Below are 27,944 nucleotides of genomic sequence, written 5' to 3' on the forward strand. Positions count from 1 at the left end.
CAGTGGTGCTGCTGTGGTTGATAGTGCCAAGAGTCCTGATTTCCTAGGATCCACTTGGAGCCATTTGTGTTGTGTTAGTGAGGGTGGGAGCACATTTCCAGGTCTCCTTGGTCCTGAGCTAATGGCAGAGTGTGTGTGTTTCAGCATGGAAGCCTGGTGAAGGATAGTGGAAATAACCCGCAACAGTGACTTTAGTTGGAGGATGATGATTTTGGTGGTGGTGGTGGTTTGACTTGTTTCCGGAAAACACTTTTAGGCTCAAGTGTCTAGGGGGTGGGCAGTGTATGTTTTGAAAACAGGCAGGCCTGTTTCGAAGACCAGTGTAACCAAATGGATACTTGCGCTCTGCTGAGATGAGGCCTTTGATACTTTGTGGCACAAGCAGTGTAGATCATGTCCTTGCTCTGTGTGTTTTCTGCCAGTGCCTGGATCAAAGTGGAACAGCTCAAGCCGTATCATGCACATAAGGAGGAAATGATAAAGATCAACAAGGGGAAGCGATTCCAGCAAGCTGTGGACGCTGTGGAGGAGTTCCTCAGGAGAGCCAAAGGGAAGGACCAGGTGAGAGGCCCCATGATTCTCACTTTGTGCCGACTCCGGACTGGTTATTTTTTGCATAGTAACTAACAGATTAAATATCACCTGAACCTGAAACTCTATTCTCATGAAATGCCAGTGGGGAGAGAGCTACTTCAGGTCTAAGGCGTCAGCATTTTGCTGATCAGATTGAAACTCCATGCATCTGGTTGACCTTTCTGGAATAGATTGTTGCCCTCAGGAAAGTCGTTTGAACCCAGCAGAAGTCCCTCAGCTTTTGAGTACAGCACAGGCCTTCTCCCTTTTATGGAGGTTAGGAGCATGCCTCTGGGATCTGTCCACTGCCTGAATATAAATCCAGTTTGGGGACTGTGGGCAAATGACCTGAATTTTATTTTACTCTACTTCCCCAAATGTAAGCAGAGATGACAGCGGCACCTACTTCATAGGATTAACATGTGGATGACGCATGTACAGAAAGTGCTCACCACAGGGCACGGCCCGTGTAAATAGGGGTCGTGATGGTAGCAGCCACTGTGCTGGTTATCACTAATATTATTAAACTTACAGACATCATCCCACAGTTCTGCTGATGACAAGAATCGGCGTAATTCCAGTGAGGAGAGAAGTAGGCCAATCTCAGGTGATGAGAAGCGCAAGCTTAGCCTGTCTGAAGGGAAGGTGAAGAAGAACATGGGAGAAGGAAAGAAGAGGGTGCCTTCAGGCTCCTCAGAGCGAGGCTCCAAGTCCCCTCTGAAGAGAGCCCAGGAGCAGAGTCCCCGGAAGCGGGGTCGGCCCCCCAAGGACGAGAAGGTTGGTTCTGTCTCTGTAGCTTCTGGGACTGGTGACTGTCCTTCGTACAGGGCAAAGTCGAGCTCTACTGTGTGCTTCAACTCCCTGAACAGACGTAGGGCCCCCTGCTCTGTGCTGCCCTAAAGAATTCTGCAGACAGGGAAGGGGCACCGCCTGGACGCACAGGCATGAAATAGGAACACGGAACTCGGGCATTCAACCAGACACATGGTCAGGAGTAGAAAGGTCCGCTGAGCCAGCATGCAAGGGCTGAGCAGGAAAGAAGGGAAGGCCTTCCACGGACGAAGGGCACAACCCACATGGGCTTGATGTTGGCGGGCATAGTGTCAGTCCTCGTACAGGACAAGGAGGAGGACAGACGGGTAAAGGCAGCTTGTCACTAGGTCGTGGAGAGCCTCCAGGTCTGCGTCAGCAGTGTTGTACTGCCATGGAGTCAGTAGGGTGGTGTGAAGGTGTTAGAGCTGGACTTGGAGGTGGCAGTGTGCGCCAGGCTGTGTGTTACAGGGCCCGGCTGGCAGTGAAGGAAGGCTCAAAGCCGATAAGAAGGGTAACATCAGGTGTTCATCCATAATGGGGTTTCCTTGGGCAGGGGGAGGGGGGCGTTAGCAAATACTGAAAGGAGCTATGTGAGAAGCACTTCAGAGGAGGAGTTGGCAAGATTTGGTAACTGGTTACATCTAGGGGATGATGAGGAAAGGGGAGGGGAGATGATTTCAAGTCTGTACCTGGAGAAACTTGCCTTTCTTCTGAGCAGAGGAGTTGGCTTTTGGGGCGAGAGGACCGGTTCTGTATGTAATGACATTGAGTGATGTCTAGACTACCAGGGAGGCTTCCAGGAACACAGGACGGAAATGTTGGTGTCGGGGAGCAAATATCTAGAGAGGACATTGGATCCCAGAGCCCTGATTGTGGTTGTCTTGAGGGAAAGCCAGGAGAGAGGAGAGGGGAGGGAAGAAGTTGGCTTTGCAGAGAGAATGCCCACAGCTCAAGGCTGGAAGAAGTGGATGGAGCCGACGAAGGGAAGTGAGGCAGAAGTAACATACCTCTCACCTTTGTGTGGATCTTGGGAGCCAAAGGAGGAAGATTTGAGGTGAAGCAGATAGTCTGTCAGCACACAGGGGAAGGTTGTTAGAGCAGGATCAGAGACTGGAAGCCAGATGGCTGGCACAGACGTGGGATGATGGGGCGGTGACGAAGCGCTGGATGTCAGATGGAGGCGCACAGGTTGAGACACCAGGGAGACCAGGCAGGGGCGGGAAGAGGGTGCTTAGGCACGAGACTGAGCCGAAGGTGTTAGGGTGGCGACGGCTGCCGTCTGGCGAGGCCATGCCCCACCCTCGGACTCCCAGCCAACTTTTGCCAGATCCTTTGGTTTTTCTCAAGAGAAGCTGGAAATACAGATTTTAAGTGAAATATTCCTATTTTAAATGTTAGAAGCTAATTCAAATTTTTACAACACTTCTAAGTACAAAGGAACGTCACTCTGGACTACATTCAGCCTGTCAGCTGCCGCAGTACAACCGCTGCGTTAGAGCGGGCCCTTCTGGCTGTTCAGTGACCCAAGACAGGGTAGATGAGAGCAGCTGAGTGGTGGGCACCTCCAGCTAGAGTGAGGGGAGTTTAGAAACTGCCGGGTGTGGGGCATGAAGGACCTTCAGGAGATGTGATCTGGCTTGATCCGATTGAGTTGATTTCCTGCGGACCCGCAGAAATCTGGGCTGTCTGGTTTTATCTGTTCTCCAAATGCATGCTGTCCGGCATCTCACACCACGGATCTCACCACCTCCTGTGCTCACCCTGAAGGGAAACAGCTTCTTTGGGGTAAAGGGAGGTATGAAGGAGAGGTAAGGAGGAGGCCCTGGGGTCTCCATGACCTGCTACAGCTGTACGACCATGGCCAGCTCCCTTCACCTCGGTTTCCTTGTCTGGTCATTGAAGATAATAGTGCCTCTTAGGTTTGTTTTAAGAATTAAATGAGTAACACAAGCCAAGCACATAAGACAGTGCCTGCAACACTATACATCTGACAGACATTGCACATTTATTATTTTTCAGCAGCAGCCTTTGTGCAGTGAAAGTGTGGTGGTTGTAGTGCACTCCTGGGGGCTGCTGCCAGGCTTACGTGGAGGGACTCTTCTCACACAAGCGTGTGTGTTGCTATAGTGATTGTCATTTGGCTGGCGAGCTCCTCGCTGAAGCAGAGTGTAGTAGTCTAGCTGGGCAGAGCCCCAGATGAGTGCTGTTCTTAGCTATAATCCTCTGTCCCGTGAGGATTAACAGAAAAGGCTGAGCTTGACAGCAGGGGTGTTGATTACGTGCGGGAAGGCGAAGACTGGGTTTGTGTCCAGCTCCATGGGGGAGCCATGCTCGGGGGGTGCACACTCGCCTTCTCTCTGGGGCTCGATTCCTGAGCGGGGAACTGGGACTCTGGGCATGGACCACAGGACAAAACAGAGCTATCCTGTGAGGCTCTCCTAAAAATCCAGACTCAGGCAGGGAATCAGGAGTGGAGGCCTTTGCTCAGTGCTGGGTGGACAGCTGTGTTCCTGCCTTACGCTTGTTCTGTTGTTGTGGTCACTAGGCTAGTGACCGTTTACATTTAAATTAATTTACATTAAACCCAAATTAAAATCCAGTTACTCAAGTCACATTGACCACATGACAGGTGCTCCATAGTAACACGTACCTAGACTGAGCAGATACAGAACACGTCCATCATGCCAGCAGCTTCTCTGGGGCAGCACTGCTCTGGGCTGCTTTGTTTCGTTTTGCTCATCTCCGCGCCGGTCTGGAGATCTAGGGATAAAGCTGTACAGGTCGTCTGCTCCTGCTCCTCTGCCATGGGTTACCTCGTGTCCCTGTCCCCACTTGCTGTCTCCCAGCCTCGGTGGCCCTCCTGACACTTCACCTCAGCTATCTAGTGGAGAGCTTGACCTGCCACACTGAGCTCTTGACTCCCTGCCCCCACGGCACCTGCCTTCTGTCTTGGGGGGGAGAATAGACTCGTGGATCCTGACCGCCCCAGGATCTAATTCTGGCTTCGTCACTTAGTGGCTCTAAAATGTTGGGCAGATCTCCTCACTGCACCACGTGGCTTCCTTAGTTTCTTTTGAGATACGATGGATTCCTTTTGAAGCCAGTACTGTTTTCCTAATGCTCGTTATTTGCAATAAGGAGTTTCCCCTGTGACCTGCTGATCACACTGCAGACCACAGTTGTCTTTCAAGTTCCCTCCATCCTTGAGGAATTTTGGCCCAGGAACACATTTGTCATTCTGGACCAGAGAAAAGAAAGCTTCCCTCTGTGTTGACAAGGACTTGCCCTGTTTCTCCAGTCATCAGAGCTGTGCCTGGGGAGACCTTGAGGCTGGCTAGGGTAGTTTGGGGTGGAGTGTGACTAAAGAAAGCAAAGCAGTGAAGAGGGGCCCCCAATTGAGCGAGGAAGACACCTGCTCCTGAGGCGCCACAGTGTTGTAACCACCTGTCTTTCCCTCTGTAGGACCTCAGCATCCCTGAGTCTAGTACTGTGAAGGGGATGATGGCTGGACCCACGGCCACGTTTAAATGGCAGCCGAACGTGAGCGAGGTAATGACCCCTCCCTTGGGCCATGACAAGCACAGCCTCAAAGCTGGTTTCCCAGCCTTACTGTGTGGTGTGCTTTTCCCGACACTTTTTAATTGCCAATGAATACAGAAGTGTGTGAGTCCACCCTGGCGCAGGCTTGCTGTCAAGTTTGATTTAACTCACTCCAGACTGTTTGGCATACCCACTTAACCATCAGGTATATAATCACATATCCATGTTACAGGTTTTTGCTTTGGGGAGTAGTGTTGATTTTTACAAAAGTGGGATCATTCTGCAGTTTTTTTCCCACTTGGTACTTTATAGAGACACTTCGGTCACGTGCGTGGCTATTATGTTTGGTCGCCTGCACGCTGCCTTATCCTTGGTGTGGGTGCGCCCGCTGCTGGACCTGCTTGTGAAAAGCCCTTTAAAGTCATGCAGTCGTTGCTTCCTCCTTCCTGTTAATATTAACCCTCTGAGCATTTGGCACCAGGTACGAGGGGGCCAAAATCCTGTGACTGGAGGAGCTTGAGAATTTGGCTTGATCTGCTGGGTCATCTGAAGTGACTGGTGAATGCTGGATTTAAAAATCACTGGTACACTTTTTAATTATTTGTCCACAGTGTTTGGGAGTAATTTATACACCAGCCTGCCAGAAACATCCATTCTTTTCCACTTGAAGCCAGTGTTCCTCCAGTTGGAATGGGCATTGTTTATAAAAGGCTTAGAACCAGAGTGGGAAAAGAGCTTCCAGGTAGTTATAAGCTCAGCTCCCAAAGGTGTGTCAGCCAGAGGAGAGACTGGTTATCAGTAGAAGGAGGTGACCTTTGGTGGAAGATAACTTGTTTTATTCAATCATTTTCTGATTTCAGCCTGTTAAAGATGCAGACCCTCATTTCCATCACTTCCTGCTCAGCCAAACGGAGAAGGTAAGCTTGTTCCTTGAGGTTCTTGATCTTCCATTAGGAGCTAGCCTGAGGGGAGAGTGCTGGTTCGCTGGAGCCTCACCCTAGTCTGCTGCCTGCACTGCTGTCCAGAGGAGCTAGTTAAATTTAAATCACATAGAGGACCACTCATGAATCAGGCATTGTTAAGATTTAAAAGGAACCTAAAGAAGCTTTTAAAGCTTAGTGACTGTGTGCTTGAGACATTTGTGGTTGCCCTCAGAGTCTGGGACAGAAAGCCAGCCTCAGGAGCTGGCACGGGTGGCCACACCCATGGGTGGCCAGTGCTGCTGGATGAAGGCAGTCTTCCATGAGCCCTGGGGGTGGGGGCGGTTTCCCCAGGTGTCTCCGCAGGGCTGTCAGCTAGGCTGAGCCCCCATAGGATCTGCTGATGGTGTGTGACCTTGGAGTCGACACGTCAGGATTCCAAGGCGAGGTACACTGGCCACGCCTATAATTTTGGACATATAAACCTTTGATTTTCAGCGTCATCACCAGCAGAAAGCAGCTTGTAGAGCCGCATGAGAACTGGAGTAATGCAAGTTAAGTTTTCATGTGTTGGAGTTCAGCAAAGTTGGACACCAAAAAGTTTTGATCTTAACTTTCCATTTGGGGTCTCACCTCAGTAGGGAAATAGTAACTAAGACCAGTTAAATGTTCAGTTTAATAAGTGATTTTTTTTCACTCCCTCTTTATTAGCCAGCTGTCTGTTACCAGGCAATCACAAAGAAGTTGAAAATATGTGAAGAGGTACGTAGGTTCTACGCCTCGTCACTTGTGTTCTCACCAGGGCCTGGCAGTGGCAGGCCACCTGACGACCTGTGTTTCCTCCCCCAGGAGACGGGGTCCACCTCCATCCAGGCCGCAGACAGCACGGCGGTGAATGGCAGTGTCACACCCACAGACAAAAAGTAGGGCCTTTGGGGGGAGGGCTTCCTTGGGCTCTGGTTCTGTGGGTCTGGGGGTGACTTCAAGGCAGCTTCTTAAGGGTTGTATCCCAGCCATTGCTGGGACTAAGTGGAAAGAGAAAGGGAAAAATTATAATTCTGAACGATTTGCCTGGGAGTAACTTGACTTGCGGGAGACAGAAATTGCCCTGTGAATGTACTCACCTGTGAATGTACTCACTAGTGAGTCTCCTAAGCTGGGAACACTTGGGTCAGTGGTTCTCAGACCTTCCTGAACCACCTGGAAGACCCTTCGTAAAGCACCAGTTGCTGGGCTGCACCCCTAGAGTTTCTGGATCAGTCGGTCTCGGGTGGACCTGTTCCCAGATGAGTGGCTGCTCATCAGGAGACCACACTTAAAGAACTCCTGACCTTGGCCCTGGTGGGGGCAGGTGGGAGCGAGAAATGAAGGCAGCCTGTTGTCTGCTTTCCCCCGTCCTCCCAGCATACCTGCTGGCTGCCCTCCGCCCCACCCAGACAAGTGGGGAGCCTTGACTGCAGTCCCCAGGCCTTAGGCGGCATCCACCCTCGCCTTTACCTCCATTCTGACGGCCCCTTGTGCTTCTCAGTCATGATGATGAGGGCTCTTAAGGCAGGAGCATTCTCCTAAATAACGTCTGAATCTCCTGTCTGAGTCTTCTGTGCGGTTCTTTGTCAGACTAAAAACACTTTTTTTGTGCTGTTGAAGTCACTTGTTCAACCAGATATATTTGGTGAACTTCCATTGTGGTGTGAAGGAGCTGGAGGCATGTGCTAATTAAAGGAGGCATGGGTGTTGCCCATTAAATCAATGAGCAATGTGTTGGCTTTTTTTTTAAAAAATCCAACTCCAGGCTGAGGACAGAGTCCAGTGTTTTCTGCCATCACTCAAATCCTTTTTTTATTGTAAGTGTAAAGCCAGCTACTGAGCAGATTAGCTGCATCGCACCCAGTGCACCTGGTCCACGTTTTCCTTGCCTCAGGGACACCGTGAGCAACTGTCAGTTGCCATGTACCAATACATAAACTTTACCCCCAGGTCTTCTGGGTGTCCTGGAACAGTGAACAAAGGAAAGAGAATGAGTCGTCACGATTTACAATCCTAGAGGAAACTGGTTGCCACCCAGATAGCTGTGAATAACAGATTATACCTTTGGTGAGGAGAGTGGTGGTTTCCATTTTCAGCATTTGATTCAGGTGACTTAGAGCAGGCTAGACAGAAAACATGAGAGTGTTGTATTCCCGCAAGGGTAGGGGAACCTTTGAGCCCATTGGCAGAGGTGGCTGCGGATATGGCTCCCAGGAGACTAAAGATACTGAAGGATAATGCCGGTCAGAGTGAAGAAGCTGCAGACAACATTAGAGCTGAGAGAGAGACAAGCTGGAAGCGAGACCATGAGGTAGTAAATGAAGAAAGAGGCGTTGCTTAACCCTGTCTTGTGCAAGGAGAGATAAAGAATTGTAGGAACCAAGAAGAGATATTTGAGCAAGATAAAATCATCCATAGAACCATGTGGCAGCTATGAGCCCCAAGTTCTGGGGCTGCAGGAAAGAGCAAGTGAGCTGTAGCAAGTGCAGGTAAGCAGCACATACTGACCACCTGAGTTTTAGTCACAGAAGGAGCATAACGGGCCTGCAGTTAGAAGGCGTGGAGAGGGCAGAGGAGGACGGGCCCAGGTGGAGCAGTGTGGGGGAAAGGTTCAGGAGAAGACTCCACATACCGGGGAAGACTGACTCCAAAGAGCAGGCAAGGCTTTGAAGAGGCGTGGTGAAGCCCATCGCTGCTGACTGCATGAAGAGAGCGAAGGTGGTACAGAGCCTGAAGCCAGGAAGAGGAGGTGACCACCAGGGTGTCGGCTTGTGCAGGCGAGGACGGTGGGGGCTCCGCACGTGTGGCGCCTGTTACGTGTCATGGATCCCACGGTGCTCAAAGTTGGCACCTCGAGGCCTTGCACCTGAGGTGGCTGGTGAGGAACTATTGGATGTGCTGAAGATAAATGTCTGGTTTCTCACTGCAGTGGAGTTGTAAGCTCAGCCCCTCCATCAAAGCAACAAGGAAATGGTTGGGAAGATTTGCCGTAACTTGTATGAGTCATACTTCTTGCAGTGGCAGTTGAGGGTTTAGAAATGCCTGTGTAAACTTATGAGCACTTTTGAACAGGGCCGGAGTGAGAAAAGGCACGCTCTGCCAGCACTCCTGCCGGCTCTGCGGTTGTGGTATCAGCACACTGCAGAGCAGCCTGCCTGGTGGACTGAGGTGAGGATCCCCAGGTTTAAGAGGAACAGAGCCAGGGTAGTATTCATAATCCCACCCTGTCCTCCCCTCCACCCCGTCCCCCACTCTGAACTGACCAGTCTTGTCTTTCTAGGATAGGATTTTTGGGCCTTGGCCTCATGGGAAGTGGCATCGTCTCCAACTTGCTAAAAATGGGCCACACGGTGACTGTCTGGAACCGGACTGCAGAGAAAGTAAGCATTCATAGTGGTGCTTCTTGGGTGGGGTGGGGCCTGGGCCTTGGAGTTGGGGCAGCTGAGGATAGGAGTCGCCCTGCTGTCTCTGCTCCACGTTCTGTGTGCATGGAGTGGAAGCCAAGCTCCTAGTCCAGCCAGGGGATGCAGATAAGCCAGCACAGGATGCGATCATAAAAACTCAATATTGAAAATACCCAGAGGTATAGCATGAAATAGAAATTTACCCATCTCTGCCATTACCTGAAATAGATAATAGGTAATAGGGGAAAAAACCTGTCAGGTTTTTCCGTGTGTGTGTGATGAATACATTGATATGGAGAGTGTCCATCAGCAGATCTGCTTCATCCAAGTTAATGGCCATGCTCTGTTGTGTTTGGATTGTGTTAACAACCCTGTGCCGCAGACCATTCTGCAGTGAAGGAGCTGTGCTGTATCTGCACTGGCCTCTGTGAGAGCCACTGACCTCATGTGGCTCTGAAACACTTGGATTCATGGCTCATGGACTGATGAATCGAATTTTAAGATTATTTCACTTAAAATTAAGCAGTCCTAGTGGCTGGCTAGTGGCTACCACATTGGACACGACAGGTTCAGAAATTCTTAATCTAAGGTGGTCCTTGGCTTCGTGGGGCCTGTGTGTGCCATGAAATGGAATTCCAAGTCTTGTGTAATGGAGAGAGGTCATGGCTCCCCTCAAGTTCTCATCCAGGAAAAGGTGAAGAACCATAATCTAAGCAACAGAAAAGTAACGCACTGTGCTTGCCAGGGACAGAGAGACCAGGAGAGACCCAGCCTGTTGAGGAACAAGGCGTGGCTGAGCGTGTGTGTGTGAAGCGGAACAAGGAGTGGCTGAGCGTGTGTGTGAAGTGGTGGGCGAGCATCCCGCGCACGCAGCACAGGGAGGGCAGGAGTGGAGGGAGATGGTAGAGCCGACGGGTCTGGACTAACAAAAGCGTTCCAGGCGAGGCAGGCAGTCCACTTGGCTGAAACAGCCCCTTTCCAAGGATAACAAGGAACTGGTTGGAGAGTAGGGGGAGCCTGGGAGAAAGGGCACTGAAGGCTGTTCTAAGAGATGTGGGCTTCAAGTGCTGGGTATGAGGTAGGCATTGTGGGACCTAGGTCAGGAGTGAAATCCCAGAGACCCTGTTGGCAGATATTTTGTGATTCAGGGCCAGGGCAACCAGGAAATCTAGACAGATAGTTGAAGGACATTGGGAAACTCCAAGTGTATGTGCCCCTTTGATAGAAGTGCCTCTGGTCAGCCTGTTTCCTTGATGAGAAAGCCTGTTATAAACATGGCTATGCCTTTCAGATTAATTTATGAGAAGGCAGTAGAGCAAAGCAGTTACAAATGTGAGTTTGGAATCAGCTGTTACCCTCTTTCTTCAAAAGAAGAAAACAAAGTTTAATATAGATCTTTTTAGAAGTTTAAAAGAGTTACCAAAGAAAAAGATGAAAAGGTTTGATACTACTTCCCACAACAGCAAAAAAGAAAAAGAAAATTTGAAAACAAGATTTTGTATCCTTAAAATTTTCCCACTATTCTAACAATTTTTGTGTTTTTCTCTAGTTTCTCTGTGTGTGTGTGTGTGTGTGTGTGTGTGTGTGTGTGTGTGTGTACAATTGAAGTACAATTGATTTACAATAGTACATTAGTTTCAGGTGTATAGCACAATGATTCAGTATTTGTACAAGTTATGCTGTATTGAAAGTTATTATGAAATAATGACTGTTTTTCTGTGCTGCAGTATATATCCTCATAGCTTATTTATTTTATACAAACAGCTTTTAATATCCCCTACTCCTGTCTTGCCTCTTGCTGATTCCCTTTCCTCACTGGTAACCACTAGTTTGTTCTAAATCTGTTTCTTTTTTGTTATATTCATCCATTTGTTTTACTTTTTAGGTTCCGTATATAAGTGCTGGAGAAGGAAATGGCAACCCACTCCAGTATTTTTGCCTGGAGAATTTATGGACCAAGGAGCCTGGTGGGCTGCAGTCCATGGGGTCTCAAAGAGTCGGACACAACTGAGCGACTAACACACACACATAAGTGCAGGTGTAGAGTATTTGTCTGTCTCTGTCTGACGTATTTCACTAAGCATAATAGTATTCTCTAGGTTCATCCACGTTGTTGCACATGGCAGAACTTTTTTTTTTATGGCTAAGTAATATACCTATGTGTGTATGTATACCACATACACACATAGTATGAATGTATGTTCATCCATTCATCTGTTGATGGGCACTTAGATTGCTTCCATATTTTGGCTTTTGTAGTGCTGCTTTGAACATGTGGGGTGCATGCATATTAATGTTTTTATTTTATTCAGATATAAAACCAGGAGTGGAATTTGTTATTAAACAAATAGTTTAATAATGATATAAAGATTTTTAAATAGGTCACAAGGAGACAGTCAACAAAGGTATTAGATATTTTGTCCTTAGAAATACTCAAAATGTATCACACAAAGAAGTTGCTATTTTTGGCTTGTTAAATCAAGTAGGACAAAACGTTAACATATTAATGGGTACTGTGTTGTTTTTAAATAATGTATTCCATGCTGCTGATCTGATAAAACCATTTTCAGAGCCTGTTTTTTACCCTCAGTTCAGTTCAGTTGCTCAGTCGTGTCCAGCTCTTTGCAACCCTGTGGACTGCAGCACGCCAGTCTTCCCTGTCCATCAACAACTCCCGGAGTTTGTTCAACCTCATGTCCATTGAGTCAGTGATGCCATCCAACCATCTCATCCTCTGGCATACCCTTCTCCTGCCTTCAATCTTTCCCAGCATCAGGGTCTTTGCCAATGATTCCTTTCTTCACATCAGGTGGTCAAAGTATTGGAGCTTCAGCATCAGTCCTTCCAAAGAATATTCAGGACTGATTTCCTTTAGGATGGACTGGTTTAATCTTGCAGTCCAAGGGACTCTCAAGAGTCTTCTCCAACACCACAGTTCAAAAGCGTCAATTCTTCAGCGCTCAGCTTTCTTTATAGTCCAACTCTTACATCCATACATGACTTCTGGAAAAACCATAGCTTTGACTAGACAGACCTTTGTCAGCAAAGTAATGTCTCTGCTTTTTAATATGCTGTCTAGGTTGGTCATAGCTTTTCTCACCATCTGCAGTGATTTTGGAGCCCAAGAAAATAAAGTCTGTCACTGTTTCCATTGTTTCCTCATCTATTTGACATGAAGTGATGGGACCAGATGCCATGATCTTAGTTTTTTGAATGTTGAGTTTCAAGCCAACTTTTTCACTCTCCTCTTTCACTTTCATCAAGAGGCTCTTTAGTTCCTTTTCGCTTTCTGCCATAAGGGTGGTGTCATTTGCATATCTGAGGTTATTGATATATCTCCCAGCAATCTTGATTCCAGATTGTGCTTCATCCTGCCCGGCATTTTGCATGATGTACTCTGCATGGAAGTTAAATAAGCTAGTTGACGATACACACCCTTGACGTACTCCTTTCCCAATTTGGAACCAGGCTGTTGTTCCATGTCCGGTTCTAACTTGCTTCTTGACCTGCAAGAAGTTTTACCCTTCTTGTTGTTTTAGTCATTAAGTCATGCCCCAGCCTTTTGCAGAACTATGGACTAGAGCCCACTAGGCTCCTCCATCCATGGAATTTTCCAGGCAAGAGTTCTGGAGTGGGTTGCCACTTCCTTCTCCAGGGGATCTTCCAGACCCAGGGATCGAACCTGCATCTCCTGCATTGGCAGGTGGATTCTTTACCACTGAACCACCTGGGAAGTCCCTTACATGTATTTGTTGGGGTCAAATACATGTAATAATTTGTATTTATAATTGGGCCAGGAGAGCCATTAGGTAAATTCAGATATGTTTCTCAGTGAGGCAAATAAAATACAAAATCATAGGTCCAAATTATTCTAAGTACTTTTTTAATGCCCATAGAACAAGGAAGTAGACCAAAATGTTAATGATATATTTTGTTATGAGATATTTCAGGTGATTTTATTTTTTAAAAAAGAAAGAGTTAGTGCTTTTTGCTCCCCCACCTCCCACCAGAAGCAATTCAGCAGGAAGTGGCAGCCTGTTGGCCCCAGCCCTGCTTCCCCGGCTCACACAGCACTGGGCAGATTTCGCCACAGCCAAGACAGCCACAGAGAGCTGCGGACAAGTACTGTTCACGTCCTGTTCTTGGTTCAGGAAGCCTCCAGCAGACACTTGTTTTATGCTTCCTGTGGAGCAGAATGTGGAACGTGCATCCTCGGCACCAAGTTTGCAGAGATACAAGATTGTCCTTAAGGGGCTCCCGTCCACTTCCCCTTGAGCAGTCAGATTGCCTGCCTTGGGAGGCCACACAGGAGCACTGGGTGCTGCATCTCTGGCCTGGCTAGTGTGTGTGTTGTGCACTGCCTTGCAGCTCACATTAGGATCTGTGACTTTTGCAGTGTGATTTGTTCATCCAGGAGGGGGCCCGCCTAGGAAGAACCCCCGCTGAAGTCGTTTCAACTTGTGACATCACTTTTGCCTGCGTGTCGGACCCAAAGGCAGCCAAGGACGTAAGGATCCCTCCCTCCCCTCAACGTCTCAGGTTGTGGCCAGGAACACTGGCTGGCCTTCTCCCTTTGTCCCCTGCACACCGAGTGAGTGTCTGCATGTGGGGGGTTGGGTGTCCCATTTGGGGGCCGTCTCCCATTGTGAAGGGTGTTTGCATAGACTGAACACAAGACTTCCTTTAATTCAGAACAAAGAATGAAACTGACTGGGGTCCCTGAGGTCTGTGCTGAAATGGTTCCTGACAAGCTCATGTGTTCCTGGTGAGCTGGAAGCTTTGAGGCTGAGTGTGCCTTTGGTCCATGTGCCAAGTTCCTATATTTAGCTATCACTGTATTTGGATGCTTTAAAAGTTCAAGTGCAATAGTTTATCTTGTTGAACTCGTGACTAAACTAATCCAGGTAAATCCAAAGAAGCCAAAAAATAAATACTGATCTTTAATCTTTTCAATGGGAGGCTTTTAATAAAGAGAAATACACATATATTCTTTTTGAAGGTAAATGGGAACATAACATAAATTCTTCTCTTTCCCTTGCTTATTTACATGCTCTTCCCTTTTGAGCTTTAATAATTAGCTTCTGTTTTGGAAATGAGCCAAAAAAATCAGCAAGTCTTGACCTTAGGTCTGAGGGTCTCCTGGGTGTCTGGCTGGGAGCCTGGGCTATTGCTCCTCCCTTGTGTCCCCACAGCTGGTGCTGGGCCCCAGTGGCGTGCTTCAGGGGATCCGCCCCGGGAAGTGCTACGTGGACATGTCGACGGTGGACGCTGACACAGTCACCGAGCTGGCCCAGGTAGCAGCCTCGTTCAGGCTGGCCCTCCAGCGTCCTTTCAGTTGGAGCCCAAGACCCAGGCTTACCATACCCCAGTGTGGGTCACATAGTTACTCCAGAGCCACAGCAGAGACTGTGGGATTCTAGCCTGTTTTCACTCTCTGCCTTCAAGTCTACAGCTGGTCTGCATGGCTGAGACAGAAGTGCTTCTTAGCTGGGAGAGGCATCAGGTCCCGTAGCCACTAGCCTCTCAGTTGGAAGCAGTCCAAGCTGCCAGCAGGGTCTTTGTGGTTTAAACAGCTTTCTGCAGTTAATACTAGCAGAATATTCCCCCACCCTGAGCCTCTAGGCCACGGTGAGGAGAGTGGTGACTTGTGGCCCATGTGTGTTCAAAGAGTGGCTGAAATCAAAGAAGGGCAGTGTCTGTCCTAGAAAGTGTGGTCGGCCAAGCCGTAGTGTGGTCATGTTGATGATATCTTTGTAATGGGAGCCTCTGAGGACCCCCAGCTCCTCGCTGTCTCCTGCATGGGATTCAGGCATCTGGTGGAGGACAGTCTGCTGGCCCTCCCCCAGCATCATCCCAGTACCTTGGTACATGCGTCTGCTTTGGGGCTCAGTGTGGAGGGCCTAGTGCTCCAGCCCCTGCATGCTCCTTACTTCCTGCCCAAGACCCTCGTGAGAGGCACAGCCTCCAGAAGCTGTGACTTTCCTTTCCAGGTGATTGTGTCCAGGGGGGGCCGCTTTCTGGAAGCCCCGGTCTCAGGGAATCAGCAGCTGTCTAATGATGGGATGTTGGTGATCTTAGCGGCCGGAGACAGGGGCTTGTATGAGGACTGCAGCAGCTGCTTCCAGGCAATGGGGAAGACCTCCTTCTTTCTAGGTAACACGCCTGCCCACCCGTCAGGCCACTGCAGGCCTGGAGGCTGGGTGGGCCATATCCCCTCTAGACCACCCTGAGGACAGCGTCAGTCCCGCACGGCCTTTCTGCCTGGGGCCCCCGTGGGAAGGTTTCTTTGACTTGCACAGTCAGTGCCTGCAAGGAGGAAGAGCCAGAAGGGTCAGAGCCAGTTCTGTCAGGGGCAGGTGAATGGGGCCTCCCCTGGGTGTAGAGGTGGGTCCAAGCAGGGTTGAGGGTGGGCAGAAATCCCTCCCCGTGGGATTCCTGGGATGTGACTGCAGTTCTTTGCCCTGGGCAGGTGAGGTTGGCAACGCAGCTAAGATGATGCTGATTGTGAACATGGTCCAGGGGAGCTTCATGGCCACCATTGCAGAGGGGCTCACCCTGGCCCAAGTGACAGGCCAGTCCCAGCAGACACTCTTGGACATCCTCAATCAGGGTCAGTTGGCCAGCATCTTCCTGGACCAGAAGTGCCAAAGTAAGTTGCCTTTGACCACTCTTGTTGTGTTTTAGTTTCGGTTCTAGCTGGGGAGCTGGGTCAAGCAGCCATCACAGAACAGTGTCTTTGGGAGCTCCTTCTGTGTGAATGGCACATCCTCTCCAGTCAGTCTGGCCCCTAGGCAAAGTGAAGTGAAAGTCGCTCAGTCGTGTCTGACTCTTTGCGACCTCATGAGCTATACAGTCCATGAGGAATTCTCCAGGCCAGAATACTGGGGTGGGTTGCCTTTCCTTTCTCCAGGGGATCTTCCCAACCCAGGGATTGAACCCAGGTCTCCCTCATTGCAGGTGAATTCTTTACCAGTTGAGCCACAAGGGAAGCCCAAGAATACTGGAGTGGGTAGCCTCCAGATCCTTTCTCCAGTGGATCTTCCTGACCCAGGAATTGAACTGGGGTCTCCTGCATTGCAGGCAGATTCTTTACCAGCTGAGCTCTGAGGGAAGCCCCATAGGATTTGGGGGTGCAGGCTGGGAACTTGTCTCTTGGGTGTCTGAGGAGTAGGAAATGCTAGGTGTTGAGCCCTGACAGTGCTCCAGATGCTTTTTTATTTAGGATCCTTTTAATTCTTCTGGTGAATGCCTTTCCCTCCTCAGATATCCTGCAAGGAAACTTTAAGCCCGATTTCTACCTGAAATACATTCAGAAGGATCTCCGCTTAGCCATTGCGCTAGGTGATGCCGTCAACCATCCGACCCCCATGGCTGCTGCAGCCAATGAGGTAACTGCAGGAGGCTGTGGGTGGGGCCTGCAGACTTCCCTTGTTTCCCTTGCACTGCCCCTTCTGCCGACTTTGCCTTGGCTTGGCTGTGTCTGACCTCTCCAGGGGGAGTCTTAGGTTGTTACTTTTAGGCTTTCCTTTTCTAAAGTTGTATGTCTTCTCCAATCCATGCTGACTTTGCTGGGAATTCGTTGACCTGTGGGTTACTTAAAAGTGTGTCAAATATGAGTAAAAATCCTAAAGGATTTCCTAGATATCGAATGGTTATTGATTTCTAATGTATCTTTGTGGTCAAAAAATACACTCTGTGTGGCTTTTACCTCTTTGCATCAATTCAGACCTGTTTTGTGGCCTAGCAGACGGTCGGTCTTGGTGGGTGTGCCACATTCATATTCACTTAAGAAGACTGTGTTCTGCAGTTGGGTGCTGTGTTCGGCATATATCAGTTAGGTCGAGATAGTTGGTAGTATTTTTTCAGATCATCATTACTGACCTTTTTCTCCAGTTCTTTTAATTGCCAAGAAAGGGATGTTAAAATCTCCAACTGTTATTGTGGGATTATCTGTTTCCCCTTTAATTTTGTCCATTTCGCTTAGTATCTTCGGAAGTTTTTGTTAGTGGGCTCTTAGCCATTTGTGATTGTACTGTCTTCCTGATGAATTTGCCCTTTTGTTATTAAGAAGTGTCCCTCTTGATCTTTGTCTTGAAGTCTGTCGTCAGACTTTCATATGGCCACTATGGCCTTCTCAGGTTTACAGTTTCCATGCGTTCTATCTTTTATTTCAGTCTAACAGAAGTATAATCTTTCAGAAAAACAGCTGAGCAATATTCATCTTTGAATTGCAGTGAGAACCACATGTTGTGAAACGCATACATACATACATCATGTGGATTCATTTTAGAAGTTTTCTCTTCCAAGCGCTGTAAGCCGCATGCATTTTTATCCAAGTTAAATAGAGGTCTCTAGTGGCTTTTCCTGTAGAGGCAAAGAAATACAGATACACAGTACTGGGGGGCTCCCTGAGGGTCTAGTGGTCAGGGCTCTGTGCTCCCACTGGTGGGGCCATCTGAGCAGTGCAGCCAAAAATCAGTGAAAAAACGCACAGTGCCGCTCTCTTCAAACCTGCCTTTCCATGGTCGATGATCTTCTGTCCTTGAATTCTGCGTCTCTCTCTCTTCCTTGTCTGTCTGAACATCTGAGTAGGCTGCAGTACAGTTTCTGGTTCCTCTTCTCGTACCTTCAGGTTCTCTCTTGGCAGTGAAGTTCCTGGCTGTTGTATAGTTTTTCGCTGATAAGTTTGTCTGTAACTGGTTACTTCTGAAGGGTTCTGTGGTATCTTGTGTTGGGAGCACTTCTCTGCGAGGTGATTTCCACTTGCCCCTCCCTGACTCTACAGGATTCATGGACTTGGAAACAGACATTTTGGTTCAAAGTGCATCATCTTTATTTTGTCTTTTCTCTCGGGATTACTGTATGCATCTTAACTTCACGTCCTAGATTGGCCCTGTCGTAAAATGTGTATCCATTTACCACTGCCTCCCTCTCATCCTTGGGAGCATTGTTCCTTGGCCTGGGCACCACTGGCACTTGCTGTGGGAGCTGTCCAGGGCATTGTAGCCTCTCTGTCCTCTACCCACTGGATGTGATTGCACCCCCTTGGTTGATAGGAGATGTCTCCAGACATCACCAAATGTTGCTCCAGATGGGGAGCAAAAGGACCCCAGGTTGAGAACCCTTGCTTTAGTGTACACATGTCCTATATGTTATGTTTGCTTTGATTTTTAAGCTCACCATTGTTGGAGTGTCTCGCTTTAGTAGTCATATCAATTCTAAAGATATTCAGAGAAAAGATAAGTTTCTGTTTCTCTACCATTTCCCTTCCTTTCCTTTCCTTTCTGAAGAATTGAATTTCTCTCTGGTATTGTTTCTCGTTCAGCTGGAAGAACTTGCTTTAGCATTTCCTGAACGCAGGTCTGCTGGCAACAGTTAGTTCTCTTTTATCTGAAAAAGGTCTTTATTTAGCCTTTGTTCTGAGTTCACAGCTATACCCAAGCTGTAATGGACATCAATCATGATGACTCCAACTGAACTATGTTTAAAAATAGAAAAAAAATACACCTGTGTCCAGCTGCATTTTTCAACATGACTGGACATTGCCCTGCCCTTATTGAACAATGGCTTTTTAAAGTTTTCTCACACTCTTTCATATTCACCTGGTACCTTTAGAGTGGCTGTTAATTGCCAGGGACCGTCCTAGGCTCTGGGGACATAGGACAGCCCCTTCTCTTCCTTGTAGAGATTACATTCTAATGGAAGGAGGCACAAGGTAAGCACATAAATGTTTTGACAAGGAAGAATTGCAGAAGGTTAGAATTGTGAATAAAATGGAACAGAGTAAAGGGATGGAGGTGGCCGGGTAAAGTGGCACAGCTGGTACTTCAGATGGATGACGGGGAAGGCCCTGGAGCTGATGGGGCAGGACAGGGGCAGCAGCCTCGGAGCATCTTCAGATGGAAGGGATGTGATTGTAACTACTAACCAGTGTTGAGCCCTGCCTCCGAGCCCTTTACATCCCTCAGTCCATTTAACCTTCACAGTAACCCTGTTAGCCTCCCCATGAAATCAAGAAGCAGTGCTGGAGGCACAGAGAAACTGAGGTACTTCGTCCAAGGTCAGGCCAAATCTGGGAGATCCAGGAGTCACACCCAGACAGCCTGGGCTCCAGAACCTACCCACCTAACCACACCTAGAACCCCTCTAGGAAGCAGGTCTGTCTATAAGTCAGCTCTGTGGCCAGACTAAGCCTGTGTTGTTTTTTTTCCAGGTGTACAAAAGAGCCAAGGCACTGGACCAGTCTGACAATGACATGTCTGCCGTGTACCGAGCCTATATACACTAAGTCCTTGACCCCATCCCACCCCTATCTTCCCTCTGACCCCCTCTTCCTCACACGGAGTTGGGGTCCTGGGACTTAACTCTGGACCAGTCCACCTGTCTCCATCTCCTTTTATACAGACTTTGAGACTTGCCATGAGCACAGCACACAGCATCGCTCCTCCCCTGGAGGTCCTGGAGAGAGGAGGGGTGTCAGCAGGAGTGGCCTGTGGGAAGGCTCTTGAGCTGGGCACTGGCCATGGACTAGGTGGCTGTGTGTTCTCACACACACACCCCACACATACACACACACACCACACTGGCTCTTGCCCCAGGATAGAAGCTGCCCAGAAACTGCTGCCTGGCTTTTTTGTTTTCCCTTCTTCCGAGCTGTCTTATCTCAGACCCTTCCAGTTGAGGAACTCGAGTCAGCAGTGAGAACTGGAAGCTTTCCCACTGCTTCCCTCAGAGCGAAGAGGCTGTGGTTTTATCCACTGTCCCCCACTGGATTCCACGCGAAGAGAGGCTCTAGGCTACAATGAGCCAGCAAGACTCTTAAACAGAGGGTCACATGGCCCCTCCAACCTCAGGTGACTCGCTGATGAGGATTGTCACGTTCAAGCTACCAGTGTGCAACCACCTCTCCATAAATGCCTTTGTGAGCTGAAAAGAGATGGACACAGTCAAGCAAAGACAGGGCTCTGGCTTTCCAGGGAAGGTGACAAACAGCCCACCATAGGCAAACCTCCTGGAAGCCTGCTCTCCTCACTGCTTTTGCGCACCTGTCCCAGAAGTCACTGTCACTGTGGAGCCTGGGCTGGGATCCGACTTCCTCACCAGGCTGTTGTAGTATTTGGATATGCATTCCAGCCCTTGGGAAGGGGTCCTGAGGGCAACCACTGAGGAGTGAATGGGGGAAGGGGCTTCCTTCCTGTTTCCGTTACGCCACAGACCCTCCACCTGGTTCTGAAGAACCACTCTGACCCAGGTCCCTTCACAGCAGTCCCCCCTTTTCCAGCCTGTCCCTGCACAAGTCCTCTGTGTTGCCCACCTCTCTCCATTCGCCTCCGTTCCCCCTTTCCTCCCATGGAGACAGTATTTCATTCTGTCTGTTCCTCCGTTGGCCCATACCCAGCCTGACCAATGACAACCATTTCTTAGGCTCAGCTCTTGAAACAGAAATGAGTGTCTTCACTTAAGCCAGCAGCTTGGTCTTCGGTGCTTTCAGGGCCCTGGGGTCTGTCAAGAGAGAAGAGGAGATCTAGGCTTGACGTTACCAGAGCTCACTGACCCTTGGAGGTGAATCTGAGCATTTCTCCTTGGATAGGGGACCACAGGGGCTTGGAACGTGGCATGAGAACAAGGAGAAGTCGCCTAAAGGATGTCAGTGTTCTCTCCGCCTGCATGGGTTGGATTCTCCAAAGTCAGGCTGTGCGGAAGTTCAGCATTTGTAGTGAATATACAGTGATAAACACAATTTGAGGTGGCCACGCTGGTGTGTGCCCCTCCCCCTTGCAGCTTTGGCCCTTTTTCCACTGATCAGAACCCAGGATAGGGGATCTCAGAAAACATGGGGATGGGGAGGGCAAGGGAGATGCCTGTGGTTTTTGACACAGTTGTTAATTTCACTGGGATTTTGAATTCTTTTCTGTCTGAACACAAAGCCTGTTCTAGTCCTATAGTGGGACACTGGGGGGTGGGGGCTGGGGAAGATGCTGTAATGAAACTGGTTAGTCAATGTTGTCTTAATATTGTTGACAATTCTGTAAAGTTCCTTTTTATGAATATTTTTGTTTAAGCTATTTCACCTTTGTTTTTTGAGATCCTTCCCTCTTAAGGAGAAAATGTGACACTTGTGAAAAGCTTGTAAGAAAGCCCCTCCTCCACCACCCCTTTTTTTTTCCTTTGAACCTTTAAATGACAAATCTTCTAGGTAATTAAGGTTGTGAATTTTTATTTTTGCTTTGTTTTTAATGAACATTTGTCTTTCAGAATAGGATTGTGTGATAATGTTTAAATGGCAAAAACATGATTTTGTGCAATTAACAAAAAGCTACTGCAAGCAAAATAAAAACGTTTCTTGGTAACACAACTGTGACCTTGGTAGGGTGGTCTGCGCCCTGACACCGAGCACCACTCGGGAGAGGAGGGGGGGTTGTCCCTCCGGGACAAACGGAGCTAGGAGACGAGACCGGGCGGGAACCGGCTGACCCGGTGGCCAGTAGCCGGGTGCGGCGAGAGTTAGCCATACCGCCGGCCAATCGCCGAGCGCGCCTAGTGCAGGGCGTCCTATCAGAGCCGAGGAGGGGCGGGACGAGCGGGCGCCGCGCCCTGGCGGATGAACCGCTGCGGATGCTGCAGCCAGAGCTCACAGCGCCGCTGTGTTCGGCGCGAGTCGGCGTGGGCGGGTCCCCGGCGCTCTCGGGTTGCGAGCTGGGGGCGTGGCGGGCGCCCGCGCAGCCAATCGGCGGCGAGGGTGGGCCCGGGCGCCGCCAGCTGACCGAGCACCCGCGACGGTCGCTGGGCAGCGAGCGACGGCGATGGCGACCGTGATGGCAGCGACGGCGGCGGAGCGGGCGGTGCTGGTGAGGCGCGCGGGCCGGGCCGGGCCAGGCGGGAGGCGGCCGCGGGCCGGGGCGGCTGACAGCGGGCCTATCCCCACAGGAGGAGGAGTTCCGCTGGCTGTTACACGACGAGGTGCACGCCGTGCTGAGGCAACTGCAGGACATCCTCAAGGTAACCTCGAGGACCTGTGCGGGCGCCCCCTCTCCCCCAGCGCGACTTCCCCCTCGGCCTCCCGCGGCTGCTGCGTACCCGACGCGCGGTGTTCAGACCAGGCCCTGCCCTCAGGCCCCGGACTCAGTCCTAGGACTTAAAAAGCGTCTAACCCGGGGCGCCAGCAGATAATTACCCAGTTCCACAAGCCGTCCTGCCAGGGCTGCGGGCCTGGATTGAGCCCCGGAGTCGGGGAAGCTACCCTTTGAAATTGACGTTTAATTTCCTATCTGAAGGACCCAGCATTTTGACCTCAGCCAAGTCCTCGATCTCTCTGGACCTCCCCTTTGCAAAAAGGAGATAGCAGTACCGCCCTCAGGGCTGTTGTGAAGATTTTTAAAAAACAGCCAATGGAAATACAAAAAAATGCCCAGGCGGTGCCTGATAAGGCCGGAATTGCCGGTTGCCATGACTACTGTCTTCTCAGACTTTGCTCCCCACTTCCAAGCTCGTCAGCCAAACGGGGAGGGTGTCTCTGGGTCCTCTATCCTGTATGGGACACACGGTAGGCCCCCAGGGAATGTGGAAGGAGCAGGTATGGGTTCAGGTAGGACCTGAAATTGGCCGTGGGGGAGGGGCCCTGGGAGCGGGGCTTATGGAGCAAAGGCTCGGCTGGAGTCGGTGAACTTGATTTACCCCACTCGCCTTTGCCCCCCAGGAGGCCTCGCTCCGCTTCACTCTGCCAGGCTCAGGCACCGAGGGGCCCACGAAGCAGGAAAACTTTGTCTTGGGCAGCTGTGGGTGAGCCTGGGCTGGGTGGAAACCGTGGTGGGGTTGGGGGGTGGACTTCTGGGAGGAGGGACCCTTGGGGATACCCTCTAGGACTGGTGGCGTGGCCACGGCCCTGCCCTGTGGACTGATTCCAGCTCCAGCAGCCAGAGGGTGTGCAGTGGGACAGGCTGGACTATCCTGTGACAGCCCGCGGAGAGGCTGGGGTGGTGGGAGGGGGCAGCTGCAGGTGCTGCTCTGACCCCCACGTGTTGTAGCACAGACCAGGTGAAGGGCGTGCTGACACTGCAGGGAGACGCGCTGAGCCAAGCGGTGAGTCCCCCTGCCCCGGCCCCTTCCCATGCCACCACAGCAGCCAACGGGCAAGAGTCGGGGGTGGGTGGGGGGCCTCCTGCTTTAGCTCAGCTCTGCCCCCAACTAGCTGTGTAACTCTGGGCAGGATCCTTGACCTCTCTGGGCCTCAATTTCCTTATTTGAAAATGACAACAACCCCCGTAACCTGCTTCTGAGATTGGTGTGTTACTCCTTTGAGAGGTACAGCAAGTGAGGGGGTGGGTGGTGCTTTGCACACGGCACTACCTATAGTCTGGCCCCAGGGTTAGGCTGGCCCCAGACCAACATCTTAACTCTTTCTGCACTTGATCCTGTAGCAGGTGCCAAGGCCTGGGGGAAGGTCCCCCTCCTCCTTGGGTGGGCGTTACGTCCCTTGGCACCTGCAAATGTTCTCCATCTGCCCACAACCACACACCTCCTCCCCCCCAGCAGAAGCCACCTTCCCCTTTCGCGGCTGTTTTCCCTTTCATTTCTTTGTGGTTCCTTTTGGGCCTGAGTTCCTATTTCCTGTTCCCTGTTTGCCCCCACACAAATGGCCATGTTCTTCCCCCTCTCCCACATGGAGTGGCTTGGACCTGAGCCACCACATACACTCTGCTTCTGCCCCCTGGCTCAAGGGCTTAAGAGTGGCCGGTGGCAGGAGGGCATCCTTCTGCCCGGCTTAGCCCACCCTTGCCTGGCAGGACGTGAACCTGAAGATGCCCAGGAACAACCAGCTGCTGCACTTTGCCTTCCGGGAGGACAAGCAGTGGAAACTGCAGCAGGTAACTGGGCCCTTCCCCGGCTGGGGCCCAGGGCACAAGGGCAGGCAGGAACAGGCCCTTGCAGCGCTGAGGCCTCCAGGGCTGGCCGCTGCGGGGCCTTGAGGCTGCAGCAGGCTTACAAAGATGTTTCCTAGCAGTGCAGCTGGGGTGGGCAGTGCCTGGTCTCCTAGCCTGTCCTGTAATTGGACCTGGCTTCTGCCACCTCCCTCTCCCCTCTCACTGGCCACCAGCTGTTTCCACTTCATGGCCTTTGCTTGGGCTTGTCCCTCTGCCTGGAGTCCACCCCCCAGCTTTTGCCACTGCACAAGCTTCAGCTTAAGAGTTGCCTTCTCTCGCCGCCGCCCGCCCCCCAATCACCTTGTTTCCCTGTGAAAGCTGAGCAGTCTATTACCTTGTGCCTTTCCTCTGTTACCCTCTGTCCTCCTTTGGAAAGTGAGCTGCGAGGGACCGGGGACCGAGCCTGCCTCACTGCATCAGCCAGGCCCAGCAAGCGGCACCCACCCCACCCCTACTAGGAAGATAGATAGGCCCCCTCGGGGTGGGGATCCCTAGGCTGGGCCCCCAGAGACCATGGGTGTTCTGAGGCTGGCACCTTTCCCTGCCAAGGCCCAGCCCACTGACCGCTCCGTGGGCCCTGCTTTTAGATCCAAGATGCCAGGAACCACGTGAGCCAAGCCATTTACCTCCTCGCCAACCGAGATGAGAGCTACCAGTTCAGGACGGGAGCAGAGGTCCTCAAGGTGAGCCACCTCAGGAGTGGGAGAGCCCAGTTCCCTGACCACCGATTGGGCCCCTGGGAAGCTCTGCCCCCACCCTCAGGTGAAGCTGAGCGTCAACCCTTCACCTCTCGGTGTACGCCATGTCCTTCCAGCCAGTTGAATGGCTCACAGCCCAGGCCCCATAAACAGATGTGGGTTCTGATCCCAGGGCCTGCACTATGAGCCAGGCCACCTCAAATCCCTTACTTAGCCATTCTGTGCCTCAGCACCCTTACCTGATAAAAGAGGGGGATAAGCTCTCATGCCTGCCGTCATGACAACACGGGTGACGTTGCCTCTAGTAAGCACCCAGTAGACGAGAGCTGCAGATATTACTACCAGAAACAGAAAAGCTTCTGTATTTAACAAAGTGAATCCATGTGGTGTGAAGGGACAAGATGAGCTCAGGTTCCCTGAGTTCACGCTTTAGCCCTGCCTCCGACTTGCTGTGTGTCCTCGGGTGGTTTGCATGCCATCTCTGGGCCTGATATGAAAACTTGAAACCAGATGGACCAAAGTCCTTTTCAGAACTGTGAGTGTCCTTTGGGGTGTAATGTGCAGCCCAGTAATTCTGCCTTTCCCAGGAGCCAGGTGACCCCAGCGCCCACGGCAGCAGCTGGGTGAAGAGCTGGAAGCAGTGGGCACTGGGGCTCTGAGAGCTTTGCTCCCACGCAGAGGGAGGGGATGAGTCTCCAGAGGTTCCACCATTCCCCAGCCGTGCGGCCTTGGACCTATGGAGCTTCAGTTTCCTTCCTCACCTGTGAAAACAGGGCTCCTGTCCACCTTAAGGCCTCAACTTACCCATCCCAGTGCCTCCTCAAGGAAGCCCTCCCTGACTCCTTACACCCAAGCTGAGTTAGAGTCCCTCCTTCTAAGCTCTTTTACTGCCTGAACCCTCATCCTCAAAGCCCTTGGTCCCGTGGGACTGACTTCCGGGCTCCTCCACCCCAATTGGACCAGGACCCCAGATCCCAGATGGTAGAGCCTTCTGGATGGGTGGTCAGCAGCTCAGATGTCCTGCCCCCACCCCCAGCTGGAGCCCGATCACCCGCATCTTTAGCAAGCCCCCTGCTGCAGGGGTTCAGGGCCTGAGTCTGTGACCCCCAGGGAAGGAATTGGGAGCTCCCATAACTTGGTTCCTCCTGATGGGGCTGCCCCGGCAGCCGCTGTGACCAGCTCTCCTCCCCCAGCTGATGGATGCCGTGATGCTGCAGCTGACCAGAGCCCGCAACCGGCTCACCACTCCTGCCACCCTCACCCTGCCAGAGATTGCTGCCAGCGGCCTCACGGTCAGTGCCTTAGGCCCACCCCTGCTCCAGGAGAGGCGGGAGGGACACAAGGGTGCCAGGGCGTCCTGCAGGCCCCAGATTGTTGACAGAGTTCTCTGTGCAGTTTTCTTGGATTGGGTCTTTGGCTTCCATTCTGAATCCCCAAAATATATCTCCCCCTACCCCTCGGAACCGGGTCACTGGTGTCCAAGCCCAGTGGTGCAGTAAGTTACCTGGGGCACTTGGCAAGAATCAGAAGGCCCCAGTCCACGGGATGGGGACTGGGATTAGCTACCAGCGGTTGGAGGGGCGAGGGTGGGACATGCCTGCTGGCCCTCATCCCCCCTGGATGCCTGGCCCTCCCCCAACAGCGGATGTTCGCCCCCACCCTGCCTTCTGACCTCTTGGTCAACGTCTACATCAACCTCAACAAGCTCTGCCTCACTGTGTACCAGCTGCACGCCCTGCAGCCCAATTCCACCAAGGTGAGCCCCCCACCCAGCCTGCCCTCACCCACCCTGTGGTCTCAGGCCTGACCCCATCTGATGCTTTCTTGTTTAGAATTTCCGCCCAGCTGGAGGTGCTGTACTGCACAGCCCTGGGGCCATGTTGTAAGTATGCTACCTGAGAGGGGTCTCAGGAGCGCCCCCGCCCCTCTTAGGGTGGGGCCCTGGCCCTCTGGGCCACCCTCAGGGCCCCTCTCATCTCCCCACAGCGAGTGGGGCACGCAGCGCCTGGAGGTGAGCCACGTGCACAAGGTGGAGTCTGTGATCCCCTGGCTCAACGACGCCCTGGTCTTCTTCACTGTCTCCCTGCAACTCTGCCAGCAGCTCAAGGATAAGGTGGGGATATGGGGTCAGGACCGGGCTGGACCTCACCCCGAGGAGGCCAGCCAATCCACGGGCCATTCAGCCCCTTCTTTTGGGGTGGGGGTGGGGATGCCAAGGGCTCCTTGTGTGTCTCCAAAGCACCCCCTGATCTTAAGCTCTGTTACACTCTCTGCGCATACCAGTTGGGGGTGGGCCATGATATCACTCGGCAACACTTGTCTTCTTTCCGGCCACTTGGCCCTTGGGTGACAGAGGCTACAGCAGGGCAGACCCCCTGGCCGGACCCCTCATCACTTCCTCCATCTCCCTCCTCCCCAGATCTCTGTGTTCTCCAGCTACTGGAGCTGCAGGCCTTTCTGAACAGAGTGCCCAAGAGCCTGTCCCCTGGGAGTGGAGCCCAGGACATCCATCCTCCCTACACCTGCCCCCCGCCCAACCAGAGTGCCGGCCAGGGCCGGGCACTGCAGGCTATTTATTTCCCCCTTCACGCTACCCTGCCTGTCACCCCTGCACAGATGGGATGGAACACTGGATCCGCTGGGAGGAAGGGACGCCGGTGGGCTTTTTGTTTTGGATGGGGAAGATGAGGAGGCACAAAGTGTCCTCCAGTCCACATCCTGGCCTCCCGACAGGGCAGGAGCCTTTGGACTTGGGCTGGAACCAGGCTCTCCTTCCTTCCCCCTTCATCTCCTGCCTGGCCCCACCCCTAGGAGGGCGAGGGGCAGCCACATACCTCTTCCCACTTGAGCCTAAGGGGTGGGCTGGGAGGGAAGAAGGACAGAAGCGCCCCCCACCACGAGCTGTAGTGTCCTTGGCTGCGTTCACTCAGCAGCCCTGGCGGGGCGTCCAAGAAATAAAGATTGTTCGACTTTGCCTGTGAGCCCTTCTCTGTCTGTCCGGGTGGGACCTGGCCAAGGGCCCCTGATAGTTAGCCAGGCCAAGTACCC

At 51.5% G+C, this 27,944-nt stretch overlaps 2 protein-coding genes across 8 annotated transcripts in view; both read left to right on the plus strand.

Annotated features, from left to right (window-relative positions):
* The window catches only part of GLYR1 (glyoxylate reductase 1 homolog), a 31,517-nt gene extending 9,935 nt beyond the window's left edge, over positions 1 to 21,582 (plus strand). The window contains exons 4-16 of one of the 5 annotated variants that reach the window (XM_068969276.1): positions 423 to 561; positions 1,108 to 1,350; positions 4,849 to 4,935; positions 5,787 to 5,843; positions 6,558 to 6,608; positions 6,696 to 6,769; positions 9,154 to 9,253; positions 13,674 to 13,784; positions 14,470 to 14,571; positions 15,268 to 15,430; positions 15,747 to 15,926; positions 16,541 to 16,665; positions 19,491 to 21,582. In XM_068969276.1, the coding sequence (XP_068825377.1) occupies positions 423 to 561; positions 1,108 to 1,350; positions 4,849 to 4,935; positions 5,787 to 5,843; positions 6,558 to 6,608; positions 6,696 to 6,769; positions 9,154 to 9,253; positions 13,674 to 13,784; positions 14,470 to 14,571; positions 15,268 to 15,430; positions 15,747 to 15,926; positions 16,541 to 16,665; positions 19,491 to 19,565 (1,507 nt within the window). In that variant the 3' untranslated portion in view covers positions 19,566 to 21,582. The remainder of the gene's footprint in view (positions 1 to 422; positions 562 to 1,107; positions 1,351 to 4,848; positions 4,936 to 5,786; positions 5,844 to 6,557; positions 6,609 to 6,695; positions 6,770 to 9,153; positions 9,254 to 13,673; positions 13,785 to 14,469; positions 14,572 to 15,267; positions 15,431 to 15,746; positions 15,927 to 16,540; positions 16,666 to 19,490) is intronic. The other 4 variants (XM_068969277.1, XM_068969278.1, XM_068969279.1 and 1 more) reach the window with 4 other exon arrangements.
* Positions 21,583 to 22,063: 481 nt separating this feature from the next.
* ROGDI (rogdi atypical leucine zipper) lies at positions 22,064 to 27,725 on the plus strand. 3 transcript variants are annotated; one of them, XM_068968793.1, is made up of 11 exons: positions 22,064 to 22,125; positions 22,205 to 22,276; positions 22,974 to 23,056; positions 23,302 to 23,356; positions 24,061 to 24,141; positions 24,786 to 24,881; positions 26,090 to 26,188; positions 26,539 to 26,652; positions 26,729 to 26,778; positions 26,883 to 27,009; positions 27,316 to 27,725. In XM_068968793.1, exons 1-11 carry the CDS (start codon positions 22,081 to 22,083, stop codon positions 27,355 to 27,357), a joined length of 864 nt encoding a protein of 287 aa, XP_068824894.1. In that variant the 5' UTR covers positions 22,064 to 22,080; the 3' UTR covers positions 27,358 to 27,725. The 3 variants fall into 3 exon arrangements, with proteins under 3 accessions (XP_068824894.1, XP_068824895.1, XP_068824896.1); XM_068968794.1 differs by having other exon boundaries at positions 22,974 to 23,052; positions 23,307 to 23,356; XM_068968795.1 differs by lacking the exons at positions 22,064 to 22,125; positions 22,205 to 22,276 and adding an exon at positions 22,793 to 22,862.
* The last annotated feature ends 219 nt before the right edge of the window (positions 27,726 to 27,944 follow it).

Source organism: Capricornis sumatraensis, chromosome 3, assembly GCF_032405125.1.
Source record: "Capricornis sumatraensis isolate serow.1 chromosome 3, serow.2, whole genome shotgun sequence".
Classification (NCBI taxonomy): domain Eukaryota; kingdom Metazoa; phylum Chordata; class Mammalia; order Artiodactyla; family Bovidae; genus Capricornis; species Capricornis sumatraensis.